The sequence below is a fragment of the Vigna umbellata genome, chromosome 8 (assembly GCF_029865625.1).
Source record: "Vigna umbellata cultivar VRB3 chromosome 8, Vumbellata_1.0, whole genome shotgun sequence".
In the NCBI taxonomy this organism is placed as follows: domain Eukaryota; kingdom Viridiplantae; phylum Streptophyta; class Magnoliopsida; order Fabales; family Fabaceae; genus Vigna; species Vigna umbellata.
The window spans coordinates 46,097,132-46,118,843 of record NC_142172.1 but is presented as its reverse complement, the minus strand read 5'-3'; the positions used below and the strand labels follow the sequence as shown (position 1 = coordinate 46,118,843).

Genomic DNA, 21,712 nt, shown 5'->3' with positions numbered 1-21,712 from the left:
TAAGATTAATGCATGAAAAAATAAAAAATAAAATTGAGGTGAACATGTAATTAGTATTCAGTTTAAATGTATATTTTTATTTATATTGAGTTTATAAAGACTACTTATAGTTTAAACATGTCTTGACTTAGAGTTTTTAGAGACTGTGATGGGAAAGTTATTTTATTTTGATATGTTATGATCTTTTATATTGGTGAGTGGTTTCTAAAATTTTAAAGAAATATAACGTTTTTGTATATATAAGTATAAGCAGATGTTTTTTTGAGAAAAATGATTATGTTTGATCTATTTGATTTTTTTACATAAAGTTATAAGTGGTTCAATGTTTCAATTATATGTATTTATTTATATTTTTTATAAAAAACATATATTTTTTATATTTAATGAAAAATATAATATTTAATTGTGAATTTTGTATGATTTCTATACTTTTATATTTTAATTTTTATTTTAATAAATATTTATATGATAACAAATGAATGATGGACAAAGTTGTTCCGTGAAGTAATCTTATTGAAAAAAAGGAAAGCTCATTTAATTTTTAATTAACAATAGTGTAATTTACTCATAAACCTTATACAAGTAGGATTTGTGGATATTCTTCTATATAGTTAGTTGGATAGTGAAATTGTACACAGTTAAGTGGAAAACACAAAGGTAATATTAAATGAAATATTGAATAATAATAATATATAATACATTGAGAAAAGTGCAATGGAGTTGCTCGTATATATGATACCATGTGATGTGAATGAAATTTTTCACTCTCCTGTGTAGTTTATTTTGCACTAATATTAAATAATTGAATTTTTAACAATATGATTAAGTAACAGAAATCTAACTTATGCATATAAAAACTTTCAATCTGATTGTGCATTTATCTTTCAAATGCAATAAAACAGTCGAAGTACACACACACGTATATGTATTTTTTTTTTAGGTATATTTACACTCTTTCTCAAATATGTATGTTTTCTTTAAACTTCTTAACACATTTAAGTTCTACCAAAAACATTACAATTATATATTCACTTATAGGTTACTGTGATTACTCCTTTATCTTTTTCATAAAACTGATTTATGTTTTGTAGGAACCACAACGCATAAAAAGTTAAAAATTAAGAAGAGGAAATAATTAATTAAATGAAATATCTAAAATCATTTAAAAATTTAATAAATAAAAATACTTTCATTGTAGAAGTAGTTAGGATAAAAGCATTGACCCAAGTCAAGAGTATCACATTTCATTCTAATTTTTTTATATTTTAAAAGGAAATATGTTTCCATGAACATACAACTAAATAAAAATTATTATTGCAACAGTGTAGCATGAGCTATATTCATTAATTAAATATAAAGTTTAGTCAATGTGAACTAGTGTGAACTTCAACGTTAACATGGGACCACTTATCCCGTAGCGTCTCGCGACAAAAATGGTTACTTGCACTCTCCCACTCACACACTGATTTATCCTTATTTTATCGTCCGCTTTCCACTCACATACCAATTTATCTTTATTTTATCGTCGTCTTCTTTTATTAAATTTGTAATGCCTTCATAGTGAGCAGTGCACTGAAACGTGGTGTGCAATCACAATGCATAGTATGGAAGTGTATTATAAAAAATATAAATATTTTTATAAAAATTTGAAAGAAAAAATTATAATAAATTATTTATTAAAAACATTATTTATTTATGAATATTGATTATTATTTAAAAAATAAATTATGCATGTAAATATTAACTAATGGTAAATTAGTAGTTTTCTATTTTATGTTCAAATCCATTGCTCTTTTCTTATCTCATTCAATTCTTCTCTAAACTGATTTTATAAATAATCTCAACTCACTTAAATAAAATATACACACTAAATCATCTTAAATCATTCCTCAATAATAAAAAACAATTTGAAAGAATTATATATATGGGGTTTGCTAAGGCGTGTACACCTGTTTTTCAGTTGGTACATTTTAGTAATGTATACCGGACTTTAGTAGACAAAAATATCTTCATATATCATGGATTTTGAATTTTAAGGTTAAGGGTATTTTATTAATTTTCATATCAAAACTAAAAAAGAAAAAAACTCCCAAATCCTTGTTCACTTCTCTCATTCCTCTTAATTATTTCTTTTTCACCTCTCTCACTCCAACCTTTTCTTTGTCATCCCCGCCGTGACTTAATTTAAAAATGAAATTTAATAATAAGAAGGGAAAATATATAACACAGTCCTCTAATAAAAAATCAACATCAACATCATCAATTATTTTGTTATTAAAGTGGAAAACAAATAAACGAATAGAGCAACAAATTGCGGTGTCGCGGGTTGTTGTTTGTGGGTGAGAGAGAGTATGAAGACGAGAGAGAAACAAATTGGATAAGAAAGGTGGATTGGGATTAGGTAAGTGTTTCTGATTTTTTTCAATTAGGATTACATATGGAATGACAAAAAAAAGGTTGGAGTGAGAGATGAAAGATAAAGAGTTGAGAGGAATTAGAGAGGTGAGTAAGGATTTGAAGTTTTTTTTTTTTTTAGAATGAAAATTATTAAAATACTCTTAACCTTTAAAACTTAGAATCCATTATATATAAGGATATTTTTGTCTACTAAAACCGATACACATTACTAAAATGTACCAACTGAAAAATAGGCGTACGCGATGTATATATGATAGAGAGGAAGAAAAAAAATGTTTAATATTTGATGTTTAAAATAGAGAATAAAAATTATATATATTTATGTCATATTAAAATTTATGTGATTATATTTGTTTTATGTTATCTTTTACTAAAAGAAGATAAATATATGTTTTTGTAGGTTAAATTAATGATAAGGTCGTACGCTTTTTATTCTGTTATTTTTTAATAAATATTTATTAATATATATATATATATATATATATATATATATATATACTCTTTATTTAGTAAAAATAAAAATTATACATTTCATATTTAGTTAGTAAATATTAAAGTAATAAATATTTTATATAATCAACTTTATTGAATAAAAAAAACTTGTAGACTCTGGAAGATCAAATAGAAAGTAAATTATAAAATCATAAATTCTAAAATAATTTACTAGAAAAATGAATACAGTTATTATTATCATGAAAAATAATATGAGAATTATGTATGTCCTCTTCAAAAGTATAATATTTTTAAAAATTGAACTTAGGAATAAATATCACAAGTTTTAAGATGTATTATTTGTGTTGATTTTTGTTTGAAGTTATTAGAAGAGATGAATTTGGAAAATTTTACCTATTCTCTTGAATTATTTTTTGTGAAAGAAAAACAAAGAAGAATAAAATGATAAATTTGTAATCTATCACTTTAGAAGAGATTTGAGATTTGAAAGGATGAATTATTGATTTATTATTATGGTCTTGCAACATGTTTTTCACGTGTCTATACTTATTTTGTTTATGCATGTATTATGCGAGAGTAGGTCTATAAATGTGAAGCATTTACATATGGTGATGACGTTATACATTGAATTTTTAATAATAATAATAATAATATGTTGTATATAATGGTTATAATAATATATATTACATATAAAATAATAATAGATTAATTTTTTACCTGAAGAAAAAATAATAATTTTATATTTTAATCTATTAATAATTTTTTATTTATTATACAAATCAAATCACTGAATAACTTTACTTTAAAATTAATTTATTTTTATCTACAAATAACAAAAAAATTATTTCAAAATTGACTTAAATTAATCTATTTATTTTTATTCAAATCCATAAGACAACCTCATAAATAATTATAAGTTCAAAAACAATTACAATCAAATTCATCTATTTATTCTTATTCAAATCCATAGCACAACCTCATAAACAATTACAAGTGTTGGGTAGAGGGCATTACATTTTAAAGAGAGGTATTTACATTAGGAACGACTAGTAATAAATTTGAAGTAGATAAGAAGAGTGAGTTGAAAGGAATTATTTTTTTTGATCTGGGTAGTATGGTTTGTGTTGACTTGAATGAAAAATAGGGTTTGTTAGAAAGAAACCTAATACTAAAACATTAAAGAAGTGTACGGAAGGTCGATATAGAGAGTTATTCTGATAGTCACGAGCATAGGTAGCTGTTGCATGAGTGTTAATAACAAGAAAGGATGATGCAGACTCTCAAAAGTGGTAAGGTGGTAAAACAATGGAGAGGGATGTGGACATTAAATAAAAATAATAGATGTGCATGAAGCAAATAATAGAGGAGAAATGGACCTTTTTCAATTTTTTTATTTTTCAATTCCATGAGCTTTTAGTACTCTACAAAGGGGTGACATTTATTTTCTTAAAAGCTGATAAAAAGTAATATAGTCTTTTATCCTTAAAGGGAAACAAAGTAAGAAAATACATGTTGATAGCTGTTGATACATGAATACATAACTAAAAACTTATACCTGGTAACTTCCCATCTAGTGATTCAAAATAAAATATATAATTGTTTCATTCATTATATATATATTTTTTCATTTTATAAGCTTTTGTATCAAGTATGATAGAGATTTTCCAAACATACAAAAAATAAATTATATATTAACTAGTGAAAATATATGGACTATGTTTATGGCTGTTATTTTTTATGATAAGTAACTTTTTTTTAAAGAGAACAACCATGTTTAATAGAATATGCAAAGGTTTAATAGAATATTGTTTACAGAGAACAATCATGGCTGTCAATTGTTGTGGTCCTCAAAGTCACGTAACTATTCATTCTTCTTTTCCAGTTTAGAGGTTTTTAATTTTTTGCTTTTTTATTTATTGTGGTGGGTATTAATATTCATGATCTGATTAACTAAATATTGGGATCTGACCAAAACGCGATAAACAGGAACAAGTACAAAATGTGCACTGTAATGTGTGTTAATTATAATTAGAAATAATAAGAAAGTGGCACGCGCGCCCAAATTAGAAAAAAAATATATGTATTTATAAGACAATAATTACGATGAAAAATTAAACAAAAAGGACTCAGTTGAAAAATATAACAATATTAAATATTCAATAGACTAAAAAAAATTAATATAAATTTAATATATATATATATATATTTATCACAACTTAATCTTATTCAAATTTTAAAATCTAATTAAATAATTACTAATATATAAATTAGCATTTATGATATGATATGTAATATAAAACATGGCAATTAAGTATACAAAAAAAAATTACACTAAAAAAAACTAGAACGGATTTCATTATCAAAATTTAGACAATGTAAAATATCCATAATTACTTAAAACACAAGAAAGTTAACATATAATAAGGTTAAAATTCATTCAAAACATTGAATGTATACATTCTCACCATTTTATGTGATAATTATCCTAATAAATAATTTTATTCGATTTTAATTTTTTTTATAAAAAATGACTTTTAAAAACTAACAATTTAGAATTACAGTAAGTTTCAGTTAACTTTTTAAGTATTTTTTTCTTTACCATTTTGCATAAAACAAATATCGGGAGAATTTGGGAATGATACTCGTGCGGCGAGTTTTTTCTCTCTATCTCTCCCTCTCTCTTCACTGTCTCTCACAAACAACCTGGTAACTCTCCCCGAGGCTTTGGTCTCGCTTTCCCATTCTTCAACACTTCTTTTTCTCACTTTACTGTTTAAGCCTTTCTCTCCCCTCCACCACAGCCTAGCTTGCATTGTCTTTCTGTCTGTCTTTCCCCTCTCTTTTCTTTTCTTTTCTTCTCTTCTCTTTTCCATAACTCTAAACCAGTTTACACTAACCTTGCTCACTACCTTCTTCTTTCTCTTCGCTTTAGGATTTGCTCCAACGGTCTCTTAGTTGGAGGAGCTAGAGATGTTCCCTTTTGTTTTGTTGTTTTACTTTTTCCTTCTTTGCTGCAACTCTATTGCACCTTTGGTGCATTCTCTGAATGCCGAAGGCTCTGTGCTTTTGACACTAAAGCAGTCGCTCACCGACCCTCAAGGCTCCATGAGTAACTGGAATTCCTCTGATGAAAACCCTTGTTCATGGAATGGGATCACTTGCAAGGACCATAATGTTGTGTCCATCAGCATCCCGAAGAGGAAACTCTCTGGCTCTCTCCCTTCTTCTCTGGGATCTCTCTCCCAGCTCCGCCATGTCAACTTCAGGAACAACAAGCTTTTCGGAGACTTGCCTACACAGCTCTTTCAAGCTCAGGGACTGCAAAGCTTGGTGCTTTATGGTAATTCATTTTCTGGGCCTGTTTCTAGTGAGATTCAGAATCTCAGGTACCTTCAAACTCTAGATTTATCACAAAATTTCTTTAACGGGTCATTGCCTGCTGCAATTGTCCAATGCAAGAGACTCAAGTCCCTTGTTCTCAGTCAGAACAATTTCTCTGGCTCCTTGCCAGATGGGTTTGGCACTGATTTGTCTTCTCTGGAAAGGCTAAACCTTTCTTTCAATCACTTCAATGGGTCAATTCCCAGTGATTTGGGAAATCTGTCAAGCCTGCAAGGAACTGTTGATTTGTCTCATAATCATTTTAGTGGTTCAATTCCAGCCAGCCTTGGTAATCTGCCTGAGAAGGTTTACATTGATCTTACTTTCAACAATTTAAACGGTCCAATTCCTCAGAATGGTGCTTTAATGAACAGAGGACCAACTGCCTTTATTGGCAATCCTGGTCTATGTGGTCCTCCTTTGAAGAATTCATGCGGTCCTGATACTCCATCTGCTGGTTCACCTCCATCGTTTCCATTTATTCCAAATAACAGTTCGGCTGAGGGTTCCATGGGAAGTGAGAAAAATAAAGGGCTAAGTACGGGAGCTGTGGTTAGCATTGTTGTGGGTGATATAATTGGAATTTGCCTCTTAGGTTTGCTGTTCTCTTTTTGCTACTCGAGGGTTTGTGGTTTTAACCAGGATCTTGATGAAGATGGAATTAACAAGGGAAGCAAAGGGAGAAAAGAGTGTTTCTGCTTCAGAAAGGATGAATCCGAGGCCCTGTCTGATAATAATGTTGAGCAATATGATCTTGTCCCATTAGATTCCCATGTGACTTTTGATTTGGATGAGCTTCTCAAGGCTTCGGCTTTTGTTTTGGGTAAGAGTGGAATAGGGATTATGTACAAAGTGGTGCTTGAAGATGGGCTTGCTTTGGCTGTGAGGAGATTGGGGGAGGGAGGTTCTCAAAGGTTTAAAGAGTTCCAAACCGAGGTAGAAGCAATAGGGAAGTTAAGACATCCAAATATTGCAACTCTGAGAGCCTATTACTGGTCTGTTGATGAGAAGCTTCTCATATATGATTATATATCCAACGGAAGCCTTGATACAGCAATTCATGGCAAGTTTTGTTAAATACAATTTTTTTCTTTTCCTTTTTTTCCACTTTGTGGCAATGACTGATCTTTTGGCTTAACCTAACACTTAGTTTTTGTTCATTTGTTTGTCTGGTTCGATTTTATATCTCCAGGGAAGGCTGGACTTCTGACATTTGCACCACTTTCTTGGTCCTATCGATTGAAGATCATGAAAGGAACCGCAAGAGGATTGGTCTATCTGCATGAATTTAGCCCCAAAAAATATGTACACGGAGACCTGAAGCCAAGTAACATACTTCTTGGACACGACATGGAACCCCACATTTCTGACTTTGGAGTTGGGCGCCTTGCAAACATTGCTGGAGGGTCGCCAACCTTGCAATCCAACCGAGTGGCTGCAGAGAAACAACATGGAAGACAAAAGAGCATCTCCACTGAAGTCAGTACCGGTGTGATGGGAAACGGTTATATGGCTCCAGAAGCACTGAAAGTTGTGAAGCCATCACAGAAATGGGATGTTTACTCATATGGAGTGATATTGTTGGAAATGATCACAGGAAAACCATCGATTGTCCAGTTGGGGAACTCAGAAATGGACCTTGTTCAGTGGATTCAGTTCTGCATTGAGGAAAAGAAGCCACTCGTGGAGGTGTTAGACCCTTACTTGGCAGAAGATGCAGATAAGGAGGAGGAGATTATTGGAGTTTTGAAGATTGCAATGGCTTGTGTCCATAGCAGCCCTGAAAAGAGACCTACGATGAGGCACGTGCTTGATGTTTTGGATAGATTGACTATTTCCTCTGATTGAGAAATTTCAGGCAGCTGTGCACTGTGAATGCAGCTCATTTGTGAATCTTTTACCTTTACTCTCTTGTGTTGGTCATGTTTAACAATGTCTTCAACCTGATGAATCCTTGTAATTGGAGTACTAGAAGAGAAATTTAATTTGTTTCAGCAAAAATCATCACTTGTTCTGAGATTTCACTACCAGACACATGACGAGGTTTTTTTTTAACCTCGTACATACGCAGACTCCGAATCTATACAAGAAAAATGAAAAATACTCAAGAACTTGTAACATTTTTAAAAGTCGCCTTATTAAGTACTCATATTATATTAATGTTTGTCCAATAGTTCGAATGTTTTCCCCTCACTTTCATATAAAAAACCAACACGTAATTAACGTCTTAGGATTCTAAAGAAATGTCTGATAAATTCTGATTCACTTGGTGTGAAAAGAACAGTATTATGGTTTTATCCTTGTCATGTGCATTGATGAGGACGCAAGAAAGAGTTGGTGTTCCCTATTCACGATCTTATCGCATCGGCCATCACCTAGAAAACATAGACATACGTGTTATCCACTTAACTGATTGGACGTTTTATTCTAAAAGCTCCCTAACAACAAATCGAACAGAAATACATATCGAATGATACAAAAGTTAGAAAGAAATAAAATTGAATATTATTGAGTAAAAGAATTTGTAAGAAATATATATTTGATCAGGAGTAAAAGGATATAAAGATGAATTGAAATATTTATTAGTTTAGTAAATGTTGATAGTTTGAGTTAAAGTTTAAAATAAAGAACCAACCACTCATTTTGTTATTCTTGGTTAATAATCACTATTTGAATTAAGAATTGGGCAAATTAGTAATTGGAGTAGATGACCTACTATATTTAATCTTTATGTACTACTATAACGGTATTTAACTTATTCAGAAATTTATGTAGATTCGCCCAAAAATAATGTTAGATTTTTATTTAAGTCTCATTGTTGTTAAATATGCTCTATCATATTAATTTTGAACACCTGCATGTCACTGATGAGATCGTTATGGGTAGTTACCATTAAAATTGTTGGTGACTAACGTTGCTCCTTTGGTTACTAATAGCTTATCAGCACCCTTACAAATTAACATAAATTCAAGTTTAGTGTTACTATATATATTACTCTATAAATTCCATTTATGCTAATAAAACATTTGTATTAATAATATTCACTTAATTTATATCAATATTTACAACAATTGAAAAGAACATTAGTTTTGATGATAAAATTTTCTTTGATTTTTAACTCTGGACAGGTTGTATAGTATGTGTATGTATTTATTGGTCGACTTGTGCCTTTTTTTCTGAAACTTTGCGATTAAGCGAAAGAGAAACAAAAGACAAAAGTACCAAGCTTCGAAGTCAAATAACTCAAACTTTGCTTCATGGTTCTTTTCATAGGCAACTAGATAGCTTAAGCAGTCCAATTTCGGATAAGTAATAACATGGGTGAATGATGAGAAAAAACAGATACAACCAAATGTTTACGATTTGATTATTCTAAGATGTAAAATCAGAAATCAAAGGAGTTGATTTTACAAATATATTAGTTATGTTAAGTTGCTTCACAAATTTTAGTAAATTGTTGAATCTTTCAATTATCAATTATCATATATGCATTGTTATTTCATCATATTTTAGAAAGATTGGTTTTTCACGTTGAAAAATACGTAGTTGGGTTTGGGAAGGGAAGGCCCGATCATGTGGCGCCAATTGTGGGTGAAAGACTGAAACTCCAAACGTACGCAGAAAAATTCTTGCTTCTCATTTCTGTTTAACTGCTAATTTGTCTGTTCATCATTCTTTTGACTTTGAAGAACACACCATTTCTACCACTTTCAGTTTCACATGTTTTGGTCTGAATTTGGCTTCAAAATACAATATTAAAAGATAACTTTTGTATCAGCTTTTTGTATTCGTGACTCAAGCCATTTCCTGTTATCCAGCAGAAATAAATGAGATGAGATGAGATGAAAGAAATATGGATTTTATTTGTTTCGTAGAGTAAAGATTTGAAAAAGATTCTAAGAGAAAATACGAGGCTAGTGTATTTAGATTTCTATTCAAAATTGAAAAAAAAATTTAGCAGCATGACCATAATATCTGAAGTAAATTATTTTCTTTTAATATATATTATAATTCTCTATTTTATCTTTAATTATATTTTAAATTTTTTAAATACAAATAAATGTAAATTTAAATAGTATAGATAACTAACTAATGCATACTTCAACATTGTAATCACCTATGATTTTTTTATGTAACAATAATTATTAATCTTAAAAAGATATACAAGTTTCAAAAGGCCTCCTTTTTTTTCTCTAGTGTTATTTTATACCATCAACCGATTCTTATTATCGTCGGTAGTAAAAAATATGGAAATTTATAAGTTATCACAATAATAGTTGAAAATTTGTGAAGGATTTATATTAAATAAATCAATTGCTTCGTTCTTAAGACGTGGGCTACACCGTTTTAAAGCACCAATACCTTGAAATGAAGAAAAAAATATTTCAGCTCTAATAAAAATAAAGCACATAATATGGGAAAATAAACAAAATTTAAGAAATACCTATATATTCTTACTTACAATCCGTGAAAATAGCTGATAAATTAGTCAAAGTAGAAAAAAAATAATACTAAAATAGATATGCTATCTACAACCAAAGTCATATTTAAACCACTGTCAAACATTAATAGCATGTTTGTTATGACGTTATTACGTTGTACATGATCATACGATGCCATTTCAAATATGCGCAACAGCTATCATAACAAAAATCTAAATTTTGATTCAGTCGATTACCAAAAGTTAACATTTTTAACCCATTCATAGCTTGAAAAGTAATATAACTAACTAAAACAACTTACCGATAACATTCAATATTAAAGAGAATGAGTATAAATGGAAACTCTGATGCAAGCCAATGGCAGAAAACATGTCACTGTCCAAGTGAAAGCAAGTGCAGACAGCTGTGATTTCGAAATTCTGCATAAAGTTTGAGAGAAATAAGGGATAACATGTGTCCCTGTAGTCATTGCTATTTATTCACTAGCTATTAAATATTAATTTAATACAACAACGTGGCACTGACCTAAATTATAGAGATGGACCCAAACTCACCAAAGTGAAGCCTTAAAAGTCCTTGATTGAAAGTTGGAAGTGATTATTATTATTGGTATTTCGTTCTAATGATTACAAATGAAGTAGGGTACGTTTCCATGAAGGACTTGTCCAAAATACCATGTGCACTAATTGAATCCATCAACTTTGATTACATGCCCAAACTACTTAACCAACTTTGATGAATTTAACTTCTACTGATACTACTAAGAGACACAAAATTTAGGTGAATTTAGATGATCAAGAAACAATGCCTGCATTCTTTCTCGCAATCCTCAACCTTTTTACACATTCTATAAACTCCCTGGGATGAAACAAGTGGAAGAGAAAAAGGAACAGGTTAGAACTACTGTTAAAATGACATAGAACAGAATGTGGAAATTTGGGAAGAAAAATGGGACCTACTTCCAAGGTACATCACCGACAGGTCTCCAATTATCTTGTCTGTCCTTGTAGAACAATGAGTAGTCTGATCTCGATTGGAACAATCTTAATCCAGAAACAGATTGGTTTCCTGAGTGGTACAATCAGTTAAACAAAAGTTATACCAAACATTAAAAAGATCTTGCAAGTGCATGAATAATGCATTATTGATTCTGCCTACCAAACATGTCTTCTAATTGAAGTGCTAGGCTTGAGTATCCACCGTGATCAAGCACACAGATTTTCCTACCGATGGTAACCCCATCCATGTTCACCTTCACATAAGCCCATCTCTCATTGCTCTGGACCCCCTCTATCTCTTCATCAAAATTTTCGTTCACAGATCTGCCATGCATTGTGCTTGAGTTCTTCAGGTTCAGATTAGACTGAGGCCAGTTCATAAGGTCATCATCATACACTGATACCAAATTTAATTTCATTAGCCTTTATTAATCAGTAGTAAATTATTTGTTAATGTCACAACTTGAACGTTAATTATTTGTTGATTTCATGCTAACAAAGTTGGTAACATAACAATCAGATGAATCCATATACATACAAAAATCATCACACATGACCAAACTGAACTGGTTTTTCTATGTAGTTTGATTTTTATGTAATTTAGTGTGACAATTTGAAGTCAACTAAACTATCATACAATAACAATTTTTCATAGTCTATACTGTTTACTTTTTTTGTAATTGAAAAATGTTTGAGTAAAGGGTGTATGAGAAGTTAGAAGAGATGAAGAATTAAAGGAATGAAGGAGGTGGAGAACCCGTACAGTTGCTGGAAGAATGGTAAGCTTCGTGCTGAACAGTTCCGAGACTGAGACCCAGGTCAATTATGCCATCATCTTGTTTATCTTGGTAGAAAACTGAGTGCAAAGTTGAAGAGTTCAAAAGAAAGCTTGATGTGTTTGAATCCATAGGGGACTGAAAAAGTAAACTCTTCAACGCAGGTATAGCTGGTTAAGGTCTAGTGAGTTGCATTTGTAGACATAAACTATTTATAGTGATAAATTTGAGTATCTAAATGAGACATGAAAGAACACAAGGAAGACAAGGAAGCGTCCTCCATTATCAATCATTAAATGCACAAAGCTTATCTTCTGTTACTGTCAACATGGAACACAAGGTAAAAACAAAACACCCCAAGAACAAAGGATGGCCAAATTGATCCTAATACAAGTTATTCTGGATTCTGCTTCCTGACATTGCTACAAATGCTCAGATTTTTCCATGGTGACAGTAACTCGAGAACACCAAATGGGAAATATTAAACTGATTCATGCCATCACATCAATTCATCTAAAGTAAAAAATTTGTGGATTAATTATAAAGGAGAAGCTCATACACTATCGTGAGTTCACTTATGGTAATCTTCAAAAAGTAGCTTCAATAGTGTAAAGATCTAACAGACAGAGATGGCACGTATAATTTTAATGCATGGTTTATAACCATGAATTCTGCAGTGAAACCCTTTTCGTTATTATGTTTTACGAAAATAAAATAGAAAGAATCTAACATATAACTCATTTTTAAAAGTACCGTCATTAAAAATTTGTTTTAGGTGTCATTGTAAACGCGTAAGGGATACTAATATTTGCTCTGCACGTTTTATTGCATCATTTCACACATCGCTCCAATTCTTACATAGAAGCAATCATTATATAATATAAAATGTCCAAAAGTGGTGTATTATGTAGATGAAAACATGTTTGCAAAAATAATTAGAATGTATGTCAAATGAGCAATAATTAAACTTTAAATACTGACACTTTCTGTCGGGAAGAAATTTCAAGCCCATCTGCAGAGATTAATGGGAGTCCAATATGACCTGCTAATATTAAGTTGCATGAAAGTGTAAGTTTTTATTTAAAGAAGGTATTCGAGTGGAATTGATTACTATGGTTGGGGCATTGAATTTTTAAAATTATACAGATTTAGTCCTTAAGCTTATCTGAGCAACGTGGAGCTATAGGCATAAAGCTAACTGTCACATTTTGAATATCTGTTGAGTTATCCACATATGACAGGACTACCACTTTTCAAGGGAACAAAGATCTGGTCAGATCATAACATCCCATGCCCTTATGCTTCTGCAGGAAATGTCTTTTTCTTGTTCCTTTTCTTTTTATGAGTTATAAGTTCAGAGAACAGAATGTAGTGTTTAGTAGTGATACTAAATTAAAATAGATTAACTTTAATATTGATCTCAACAGTCAGAACTACAGAAAAGGAGTTTTTGTTCCTGTGTTCCAGGTAAGATATTACCATTTCTGAATCAAATGGTATCTGCTATTTTAATACTGACAAGAAAAATAGCTTAGCATTTCAAATGCACACTATATATGATTCAAAACCCGCACTTGGGAGATTTAATTATTAGCAAAAGGACACATTTGACACAAGTTCTTGAGTATTATAACCTCCCGCTATACCTGAAACATAGGCTTGGTTTAGGTAATGATGGGGTGTCAAGATCCTAGATAAAGGCCTGAAATTATTGGGAGTGCCGACGAGTGTGTGAAAAAAAAGTCAGACATAAATGAAAATAGATACGTTGAATTGAACACAACATAAATAGTAGGGATGTATGAAATGAATGCATTAAGATTTTGAATTGAATGTAGTGGCGGGGCAACCAGGTAACTAATATTGAAGTGCAATGAATTTGGCGTGTGTTGAAGTGTTCATCAACTTCTGGCTATCAACGCTATTGCCCCCTTAAAGATATAATCCTTGAGACCCACACTAAAAGTGTGAAATGTTTATGTAAAGATTTATAAGACCTTGGACTCTTTAAATGCACCTACCAACTCTTGGAACACGATTCTCTCAAAATTCCTATTATAATAAGAAACTCTCAAGATTTCCCAAATTCTTATATTTTAACAGGTTCTTATCTTGTCTCTCATCTTATAATTTAAGTTATGTTTTCAAAAATTTCAGCTCTATCCGAAAGTTAAGAAAGGAATGCTCAAACCATCAACTAAAACAATTTAAATCAAAACAAAGCAAATAAAAAGTTATTTTTTAGACATTTAAATCAAAACTGAAGAAACTACTTTTTACCCATCTATTTGGATCAAACCACCACTTCGGTTATGTATGTCAGGGAATATTCCAGCTATAAATAACTTTGATGATATACTATCATCATGATAACATTACTTTTTTTATTATTCTACTACAGTTATTATCAAGTAAATGTGACTTCTAAACACTATAGAACTTAGGTGTTAGATTTTGTAGAATACCAATTTACTTTACTACCTACCTATCAAATTAAAAATAAACGAACTCATAAAATACTAAAAAAAAACTAATCCAAATAAAATTTGCGTTCAAATTACATTTAAATTAAATCAAATTCAACTGCATATTAGTTTTATGTTCAATTCAAATTATTTTTCTAGTGTGTAAAAGATCAATCCATCTGCATCCAAAAAAATTAAAATAAAAATATGTATGGAGTTATAAATCATAGTTTTCCGTGACTATTGTACAAACAAAAAGGTTGTGACACTTTTAAAGTATCCGTGCAATTTGGATAGAAACTCAGATCGAAGGGCCTTATCATGCAAGCACATACACAAGTTGGTGAAACAATCGAGTGGGCAGGTTGCAGCCAGAATGTGGAGAGTCGTGTAGGAAATTATGTACATATACTTTACAACAATTCAAAGAAAACGCTGTAGAAAACAATTAGAGTCCTTGTAATTCCTATTTCTTTCTATATCCTCGATCGTATTTCCTACCTTTTGCTGTTGAGGTTTGGAAACAAAAAAAGCCGAATCCCCTTTCTCTAAAGTACAAAAAGTCTGTTATAAATTCTTTAAACTTTTCTTCTTAATTTAATGTACCTAGTATAAATAAACAAACGATTAATCTTGTCTCCGTTGTCTGTACCACGAACAACCACGTAAGCAAGTGCAGCATAAGCTCGAACTGATGTACAAAAGGAAATAAAAGAAAGGCATCTCACACCTGTTTGGATTGTAGTTATCAAGTATTATCCAAGAAGAATGTATTTGATGAAAATTGATGGTGTACATCACTTGTCGTGACAGCTAAGAAATTCAATTATACTGGGATACACCTGCTCCACTGCCTGTGCTCAAAATAATCATAGAAAAGACATCATAAAGAAAGCAGCAGTGGGCATAAGAAAATATAGACCAATTATTTATGCCAAAACAAATTCTTCATACGAATAAAACAATCGGTATTTAAATTACACGACTAAAAATGGACAAAAATTAATAATGAAGCAAACGAAAAAAATGGCAAGAGTAGATGAAAGGTGAATAAAGGTGTGAATAGAACAAAAGACAGAAAATTCGTGTAGGGCAGCCAATATGACCATCACCAATTACTCACAAAATAAACTGAGCTCGTTTTTCTTTACTTCTTGACAGTTTCCTAATCTAAAATAGCACTAATGACAACAACCAAAGGAATAAGTTCATACCAGCCTTCCTCCAACTAAATCATAATGTGCATAATGTGGGCCTCCGGGTTTTCCAAAAACTTCATAGGTAACCAAGTGCTCAGGAATTAACTTAGCGGTTTCTGTTCAAAAAATACCTTTATGAATAATCATTTCTTGAAACAACGAAAATAAAGCATCTACACCTATGGTAAAAAAATACCTTCGACAGCTTCAGGTGGGCAAATCAGATCCTGGTCTCCAGCAATAGCTAAGATAGGGGTATTGCTTTTGTGTAGATGTTCCTTATAAAAAAAGGTCCCATTCCTGTTGCATAAACCACGTTCTCGAAATGCTGTAGTGAGTTGCAAGAGAAGTTTTGCGGGTATGGTGCCTACCAGTCGTAATTGTATCAAAAGGTCAGATATTATATTCATATTAAATAGTCAACATGTAATTTTCTAATTAAAAAATATAAGTTTATGTGCACTGCAATGCCTATAATAGTGTTACTCCAGACGAGAGTCTAACCCCCTAATACCCTACCTTTATATTGCAGAACAAACAGTATCTAGAAATTACATCTGGCAGGATTGCCACTTGAATTTAATGAACCAGTGAAAACATCACTTGTTCAATCAATCATCTTTTAATAGTTTAATATCGTACTCTCTTTATCTATGTTTTCCTGGTCCAATGACCCAGTGAAAGCAGAGGAATTATTTTGCTTTTCCAACATCCTATTCATCTCAATATGCTTTAATGATCTATCTGAATATCCTCTCTGAAGATTAATGTAAAGTAATAATGCATCACATACAATTCCAAATACCTCTGAAATGGAGCCACCAGGATAATTATAACTAATGAAATAAGCATCAGAAAGAAGGGCACGTCGAACAGAGATTCTGGTAAGAGTCCAATTCAAGTGTATGACGCTTGTAATACAAATTAGAAGAACGGGTTGCTCTTCCATACTTTCTTTCTAGGTCAAATTAATGGTTCAATTTTAGCATGATAGTACTAATTCAATGAAAAAGAAGTTTACTTCGCTACCCTTTAAGTCCAACAAAATTGAATTCCAGAAGATTTGTCGCTTTATACAAATTGGAAGAATGGATTGCTCTTTACACTTTCACAAGAGACATACAAAAGGCCAAGAAATCATTCAATTTCAGTAATGATAAAGCGGTTGTCCCTTTAAAATATCAACTGCTAAAACGAATTGAACCTCAGTAATTAAAAAGAAAATAACCAATAGTTTGCATTTTAAAAATGGAGTTATGAAATAACAACCCAAATACTGACTTATCACTACTGGTTCCAAAATGAAGTTTACTATCTGAAGGGCACACTACCCAGCAGTTCAAAGAAACTACATCCCATGCTATGTCATAAAAAAGCTTATGAACAAGCCCATTTCAGTGTGCTCAAATTCAAAATGAATGGGACAAGAGTCTAATTCCTAACCATGTTCTCAAAGCAGTTCCGATTCCATTTCAAAAAAATCATCATAAAAGCTAAACTATTAGGTGTAGGAACATAAGTTGCGTAAAAAAGGTGTTGGCACAATTCATTTATATTTCTAATGGATAGAAATACTCACAGAAGTTATTCAAAACAAGTCTCTTTAATAAATTTGGATGCATCATGTCCTCAGCTGAAATCAAAGTATTTAATCGTGACAATACATACGGTGGACGAGAAGAAAGAGGATAAGCTGCTGCCAGCAATGCCCCCAAAGGAACAACAGGGACATTGAGGGCCTGGGCAGGATCTGCCTGCTCAATGAAGTGACTAAACTTAGTAACTTCAGAAATTATGGCAATTTAATCACTAAGTCTATGAAGAAAGTAACCAAAAACATCTAAACCATGCACTTACTAAGGGTAAGAGTAACTTCAGAGCTGATTTGGAAGATGTGTAATCCAAAGATGATGCCAGTGTGACCACTGCAGCCAAATTTGGGTCTTTTCCTTCAGAACCTTACATGAAATTAAAACAAATATCAAGTAAATAAGATATATATTTATTTTATACATGTCCAAGCATATGCAAATACAAATGAGTCAGCATATGTAAACACTCTGCTTGTAGATCTAGATTTACACTTCTATGCTACTAGTAAAGTGTTACCATCTATGACAATTTATTTTTTTTAGTTATCGTTAAAGTTACAAAACGAAATAATGTGTGGTGATAGCAAAATAGAAGGGTAGAAGTGATTTGGGAGTAACATAATTTTAAGAATGGCCAATCATCAGCCAGTAGATATAATGCAATTGAATCCTACTTTCATTTTAAAAAAAACATAAATTCCTTCATTTGACTTTGTTGCCGTCTCATATTCAGAAGACTAATGATGCATAACTTATATTTGATCATATGTTCAATCAATACTTGATCCTGTTGTGGTTCATCATATATTTATTGTTGCTCATTGTTTGAGACATGTTAATAGTTAATCAGGAAGGTTCAAGTTGGGCTCACAAATTGATATGGATTACAGTCAGTGACTTGATCAAAACCGAAAAAATAAAGTGCAGGCTGACGATTTTCATAGACAAAGTTGTTGCATAGCATTTTCCTCCAAAAGTGAAAGTATTGGCTTAAGACTGATTCCAATTCTTGATATCTAATGACTAATCCTAGAACAGATCAAATGCCTTCCATGTATGAGCATCATGATCACATCAGCCTTTTCCAAATCCTAATATTCCCCCAACCCTCTTTGTTAGTGATTGAAATTATAGTTTAGACCATCACAAATGTCAAACAGAGTACACACAAGAAAAGAATACAATAACAAATAAAGGCAACATGACAATGGCCAATTAATACTAATGAAGCAATAAACTCACCAAATCGTGACAACATGGAGTAAAGCAAGATACCACCCATTGAGTGTCCAATTGCAAGCAATTTTCCATCTTTAGGCATGCTTTGTTTCACTATGTATTCTATCTGTACAGGTAAAGTCATAAAAGGGATATGTAGCCAGGGTAAGTTACCTGTATGTATATAACAAGTAAAAAAAGGTACTTTTAAATGCTAATGATATATAGCTTTCCAACATAATAAGATGTCACCTTACCGCTGCAGGAACATCTTCTTCCAAGTAATTATCGAAGTCCCAATCATACTTCACAATCAAGTCAAGTTGCTTCTGAAAATCTTCTATTGTAGAAGTAAAGCGAGCTTGTAGATCATATAATGGAGGAGAAACAGATAGCTGACCTTCCTCAATAATATTTACTAGTCTTTGACTCAGATCAGTTATTTGACTAGTAATACCAGAGTTTTGCTTTGTTTCAAACAAAGTTGAAAGCTTTCCCCTTACCTCATTGAATTGTTCGTATAGTGGAGAATCCACCAGAAGTTTTGAAATCTGATCTAGAAATTTGGAAAACATTACCCTTGATTGACTTTCACTCAGAAACCCAGAGACCCTTTCTGACAACAACATAAGAGTCTCAGTCAATCTTGCCACCAACTTTGATTCATCCCAAACAGTAGCCAGCCTAGTTAGGTCACCTTTGATGGCCACATTCTCAGTTTCTACCCCGTTTAAGACAGGAGGAATCTGAGGTTCAGACACGGTGCAAGAGATGTTATTCAATTCTTTGTTTGAAGCCATGGCTCCGTTGGTACCTGTAGCAATTTCTGAAGCAGCTTCCATCTTCTCAGACATTGCATTAGCAGATTGTTCAATATCTTTAGAATTTGAACCCTGAAGACTCAACCCAGCTCCTCGTACTTCAAGAATCCAAGTTTCAAATCCCTGCCCAGACATGTAACGTGCAAATGATGACTGCAGTACATACAATGTGTTAGTGGGAAGACTGATAAATAAAATCAGAAAAGAATGTACTACTGCCCAACTATAATTACGTAAAAAGGCATCATTAAACACTCAAAATACGGAGGAAAGCTTAATAATACAGAATCAAAAGTAGTAGCTTTGGTGCATTCTTTAAGAGAAGAGGCATTCAGAATTTTGCAATCAAATGCTACTTAAAATAATACACTACCGAACGTTTTTGCTTCCTATGTTTATAAACACTGTGATCATGCTTCAATATATCTTATATTCAAATTAGGGTGAAAAAAAAAAGAGCATAATAATATATGAGCAGTTGCCTATGCAAGAACAAAAGGATGATGACAAAACACCAATACTTGCATTTGTTTCACATATACGTATCAAATGATATTTATACTTCTGGATACTTCACTGATATGTATTTCTTAAGTATCATAGCTTTTTTTGAAAAATAAAAAAAGTTATGAAAATCTTACAAAGCCAGATACAAGACATGTATGCATCTATAATATAGAAGCCTAGGAGCATTGCTACTTATGAACCAGACAAGAAGGCTATCTTCTTTATTCATGATTCTCAGGGAGGGAATGAGATAGGTACTACTCCTGTTTGTAGACAATGGAGAGTGATTTATGATGCCAGTGATTAATAATTTCTACTTTGACTTTAGTATTGCTCAAGAAGAAACAGATTGCCCCACTAATGTCCAAAAAAGGTTTACAGCACAAGCAAATAATATTCCAATACAAGCAACACCCATACATCCCGAGATGCAAAGAAATGAAAACGAAAAGAAACAAACATACTATATGACAAATATGCTTGAAAGGCAAACTAAACGCGGAACATAAACTCGCACAATTTCCCAATTACGAAGGAGGGATCGAGAAAACACAGAAGAAAAAAAGTTGAATACCTCAGGTGAAAGGTCATATCCAATGGCGTTAGTTCCCACGCCCGACAAGAGCAACAGAGGATGATTCCTCGGAGGTGCCTATGAAACAAAATTGTGTCCTGAGAAATCTTAGCAAAATCACGGTGAGAGAATAGAAGAAAGCTGCGATGTGAATGAAGAAAGAAAACTAACGAGAGGCGAAGGGTTGTAGCGCCAGAGAGCGAGTTTCCAATCGGAATTGGAGAGGGAGACATAATGGAGTTCGTCGGCTGTACAAACAGAGGGCTTATCAGTGACGGCGGTGGAGAAAGCCCTGAGACGGAAGGGCGCGGTGGCGCGTGGGAGGGAGATGAAGGTGGAAAAGCCTCTGCAGAGAACTTCGTGCTTGTCAGATTGGAAGGACATAGACATAGACATGGACATGGACATGGCTTTCGACATGGTTAACAATTTGGATAACATAACGCTTCGCCTTCTATCTCATTACTTTTCTTTATACCTTTTATGGTTTTCGTATTTTCGTTTCTTTCTTTCTTTCTCTCTTTCTGTCTCTAACTTGGTTTTTTCTTTTCAAAGTAGTCAAAATGTTATGCCGCTTGACACTTTATCCAGAACATTGCACTTGCAATTTTGGAACAGGATCTCCTTCAATATTTAATAATTTTCGTGACTTTTTTTGCAATTTAAAAAAATAATGATTCAAGGTTTTTACTTTCTTTGATTTACTACAGAAGATACAGTGAGTAGAAAATAAGAAATTGATAATAAGAAAGTAAGAAAAGAGAGAAGTGTATTTATAAAAAGATAACGATGGTTTTAATAAAAATAATGGACGTATAGAATGTGATTATAAATTATAACATCGCTTTTTATGAATTTAAATTTTTTT

General features: G+C 32.0%; 3 protein-coding genes across 4 annotated transcripts; 1 reads left to right on the top strand and 2 right to left on the bottom strand.

The window, feature by feature from the left end:
- Positions 1–5,563: 5,563 nt before the first annotated feature.
- Positions 5,564–8,425, top strand: LOC124847744 (receptor protein kinase-like protein ZAR1). The gene is made up of 2 exons (XM_047325300.2): positions 5,564–7,315; positions 7,445–8,425. Exons 1-2 carry the CDS (start codon positions 5,842–5,844, stop codon positions 8,098–8,100), a joined length of 2,130 nt encoding a protein of 709 aa, XP_047181256.2. The 5' UTR covers positions 5,564–5,841; the 3' UTR covers positions 8,101–8,425.
- Positions 8,426–11,155: 2,730 nt separating this feature from the next.
- LOC124847749 (auxin-responsive protein IAA32-like) lies at positions 11,156–14,726 on the bottom strand. Its single transcript, XM_047325308.2, has 4 exons — positions 12,456–14,726; positions 11,853–12,089; positions 11,654–11,762; positions 11,156–11,552 (listed from the first exon to the last, which is right to left on the bottom strand). The coding sequence occupies exons 1-4, from the start codon at positions 12,598–12,600 to the stop codon at positions 11,489–11,491; spliced, it is 555 nt and encodes a 184-aa protein (XP_047181264.1). The 5' UTR covers positions 12,601–14,726; the 3' UTR covers positions 11,156–11,488.
- Positions 14,727–15,229: 503 nt separating this feature from the next.
- LOC124847746 (uncharacterized) lies at positions 15,230–21,432 on the bottom strand. 2 transcript variants are annotated; one of them, XR_007029647.2, is made up of 10 exons: positions 21,016–21,432; positions 20,845–20,922; positions 19,200–19,916; positions 18,967–19,069; positions 17,990–18,090; positions 17,712–17,886; positions 16,329–16,499; positions 16,148–16,248; positions 15,664–15,787; positions 15,230–15,539 (listed from the first exon to the last, which is right to left on the bottom strand). XR_007029647.2 is itself a non-coding variant. In XM_047325304.2 (9 exons), exons 1-9 carry the CDS (start codon positions 21,283–21,285, stop codon positions 15,731–15,733), a joined length of 1,773 nt encoding a protein of 590 aa, XP_047181260.2. In that variant the 5' UTR covers positions 21,286–21,432; the 3' UTR covers positions 15,230–15,730. The 2 variants fall into 2 exon arrangements, 1 of the variants encoding a protein (XP_047181260.2); XM_047325304.2 differs by having other exon boundaries at positions 15,230–15,787.
- Between the last annotated feature and the right edge of the window lie 280 nt (positions 21,433–21,712).

What these genes read in the sequence shown, in the direction of transcription:
- LOC124847744 (XM_047325300.2), top strand. Translation starts at nt 5,842, where the DNA reads ATGTTCCCTTTTGTTTTGTTGTTTTACTTTTTCCTTCTTTGCTGCAAC. An exon ending in CCTTGATACAGCAATTCATG is followed by an intron (nt 7,316 to 7,444) that starts GCAAGTTTTGTT and finishes TTATATCTCCAG; the next exon opens with GGAAGGCTGGACTTCTGACA.
- LOC124847749 (XM_047325308.2), bottom strand. Translation starts at nt 12,600, where the DNA reads ATGGATTCAAACACATCAAGCTTTCTTTTGAACTCTTCAACTTTGCAC. An exon ending in TCAATTAGAAGACATGTTTG is followed by an intron (nt 11,763 to 11,852) that starts GTAGGCAGAATC and finishes TGTACCACTCAG; the next exon opens with GAAACCAATCTGTTTCTGGA. An exon ending in GTCGGTGATGTACCTTGGAA is followed by an intron (nt 11,553 to 11,653) that starts GTAGGTCCCATT and finishes GTTTCATCCCAG; the next exon opens with GGAGTTTATAGAATGTGTAA.
- LOC124847746 (XM_047325304.2), bottom strand. Translation starts at nt 21,285, where the DNA reads ATGTTATCCAAATTGTTAACCATGTCGAAAGCCATGTCCATGTCCATG. An exon ending in AAGAAGATGTTCCTGCAGCG is followed by an intron (nt 19,070 to 19,199) that starts GTAAGGTGACAT and finishes TTACCTGTACAG; the next exon opens with ATAGAATACATAGTGAAACA. An exon ending in ATTTAGTTGGAGGAAGGCTG is followed by an intron (nt 15,788 to 16,147) that starts GTATGAACTTAT and finishes TTTTGAGCACAG; the next exon opens with GCAGTGGAGCAGGTGTATCC.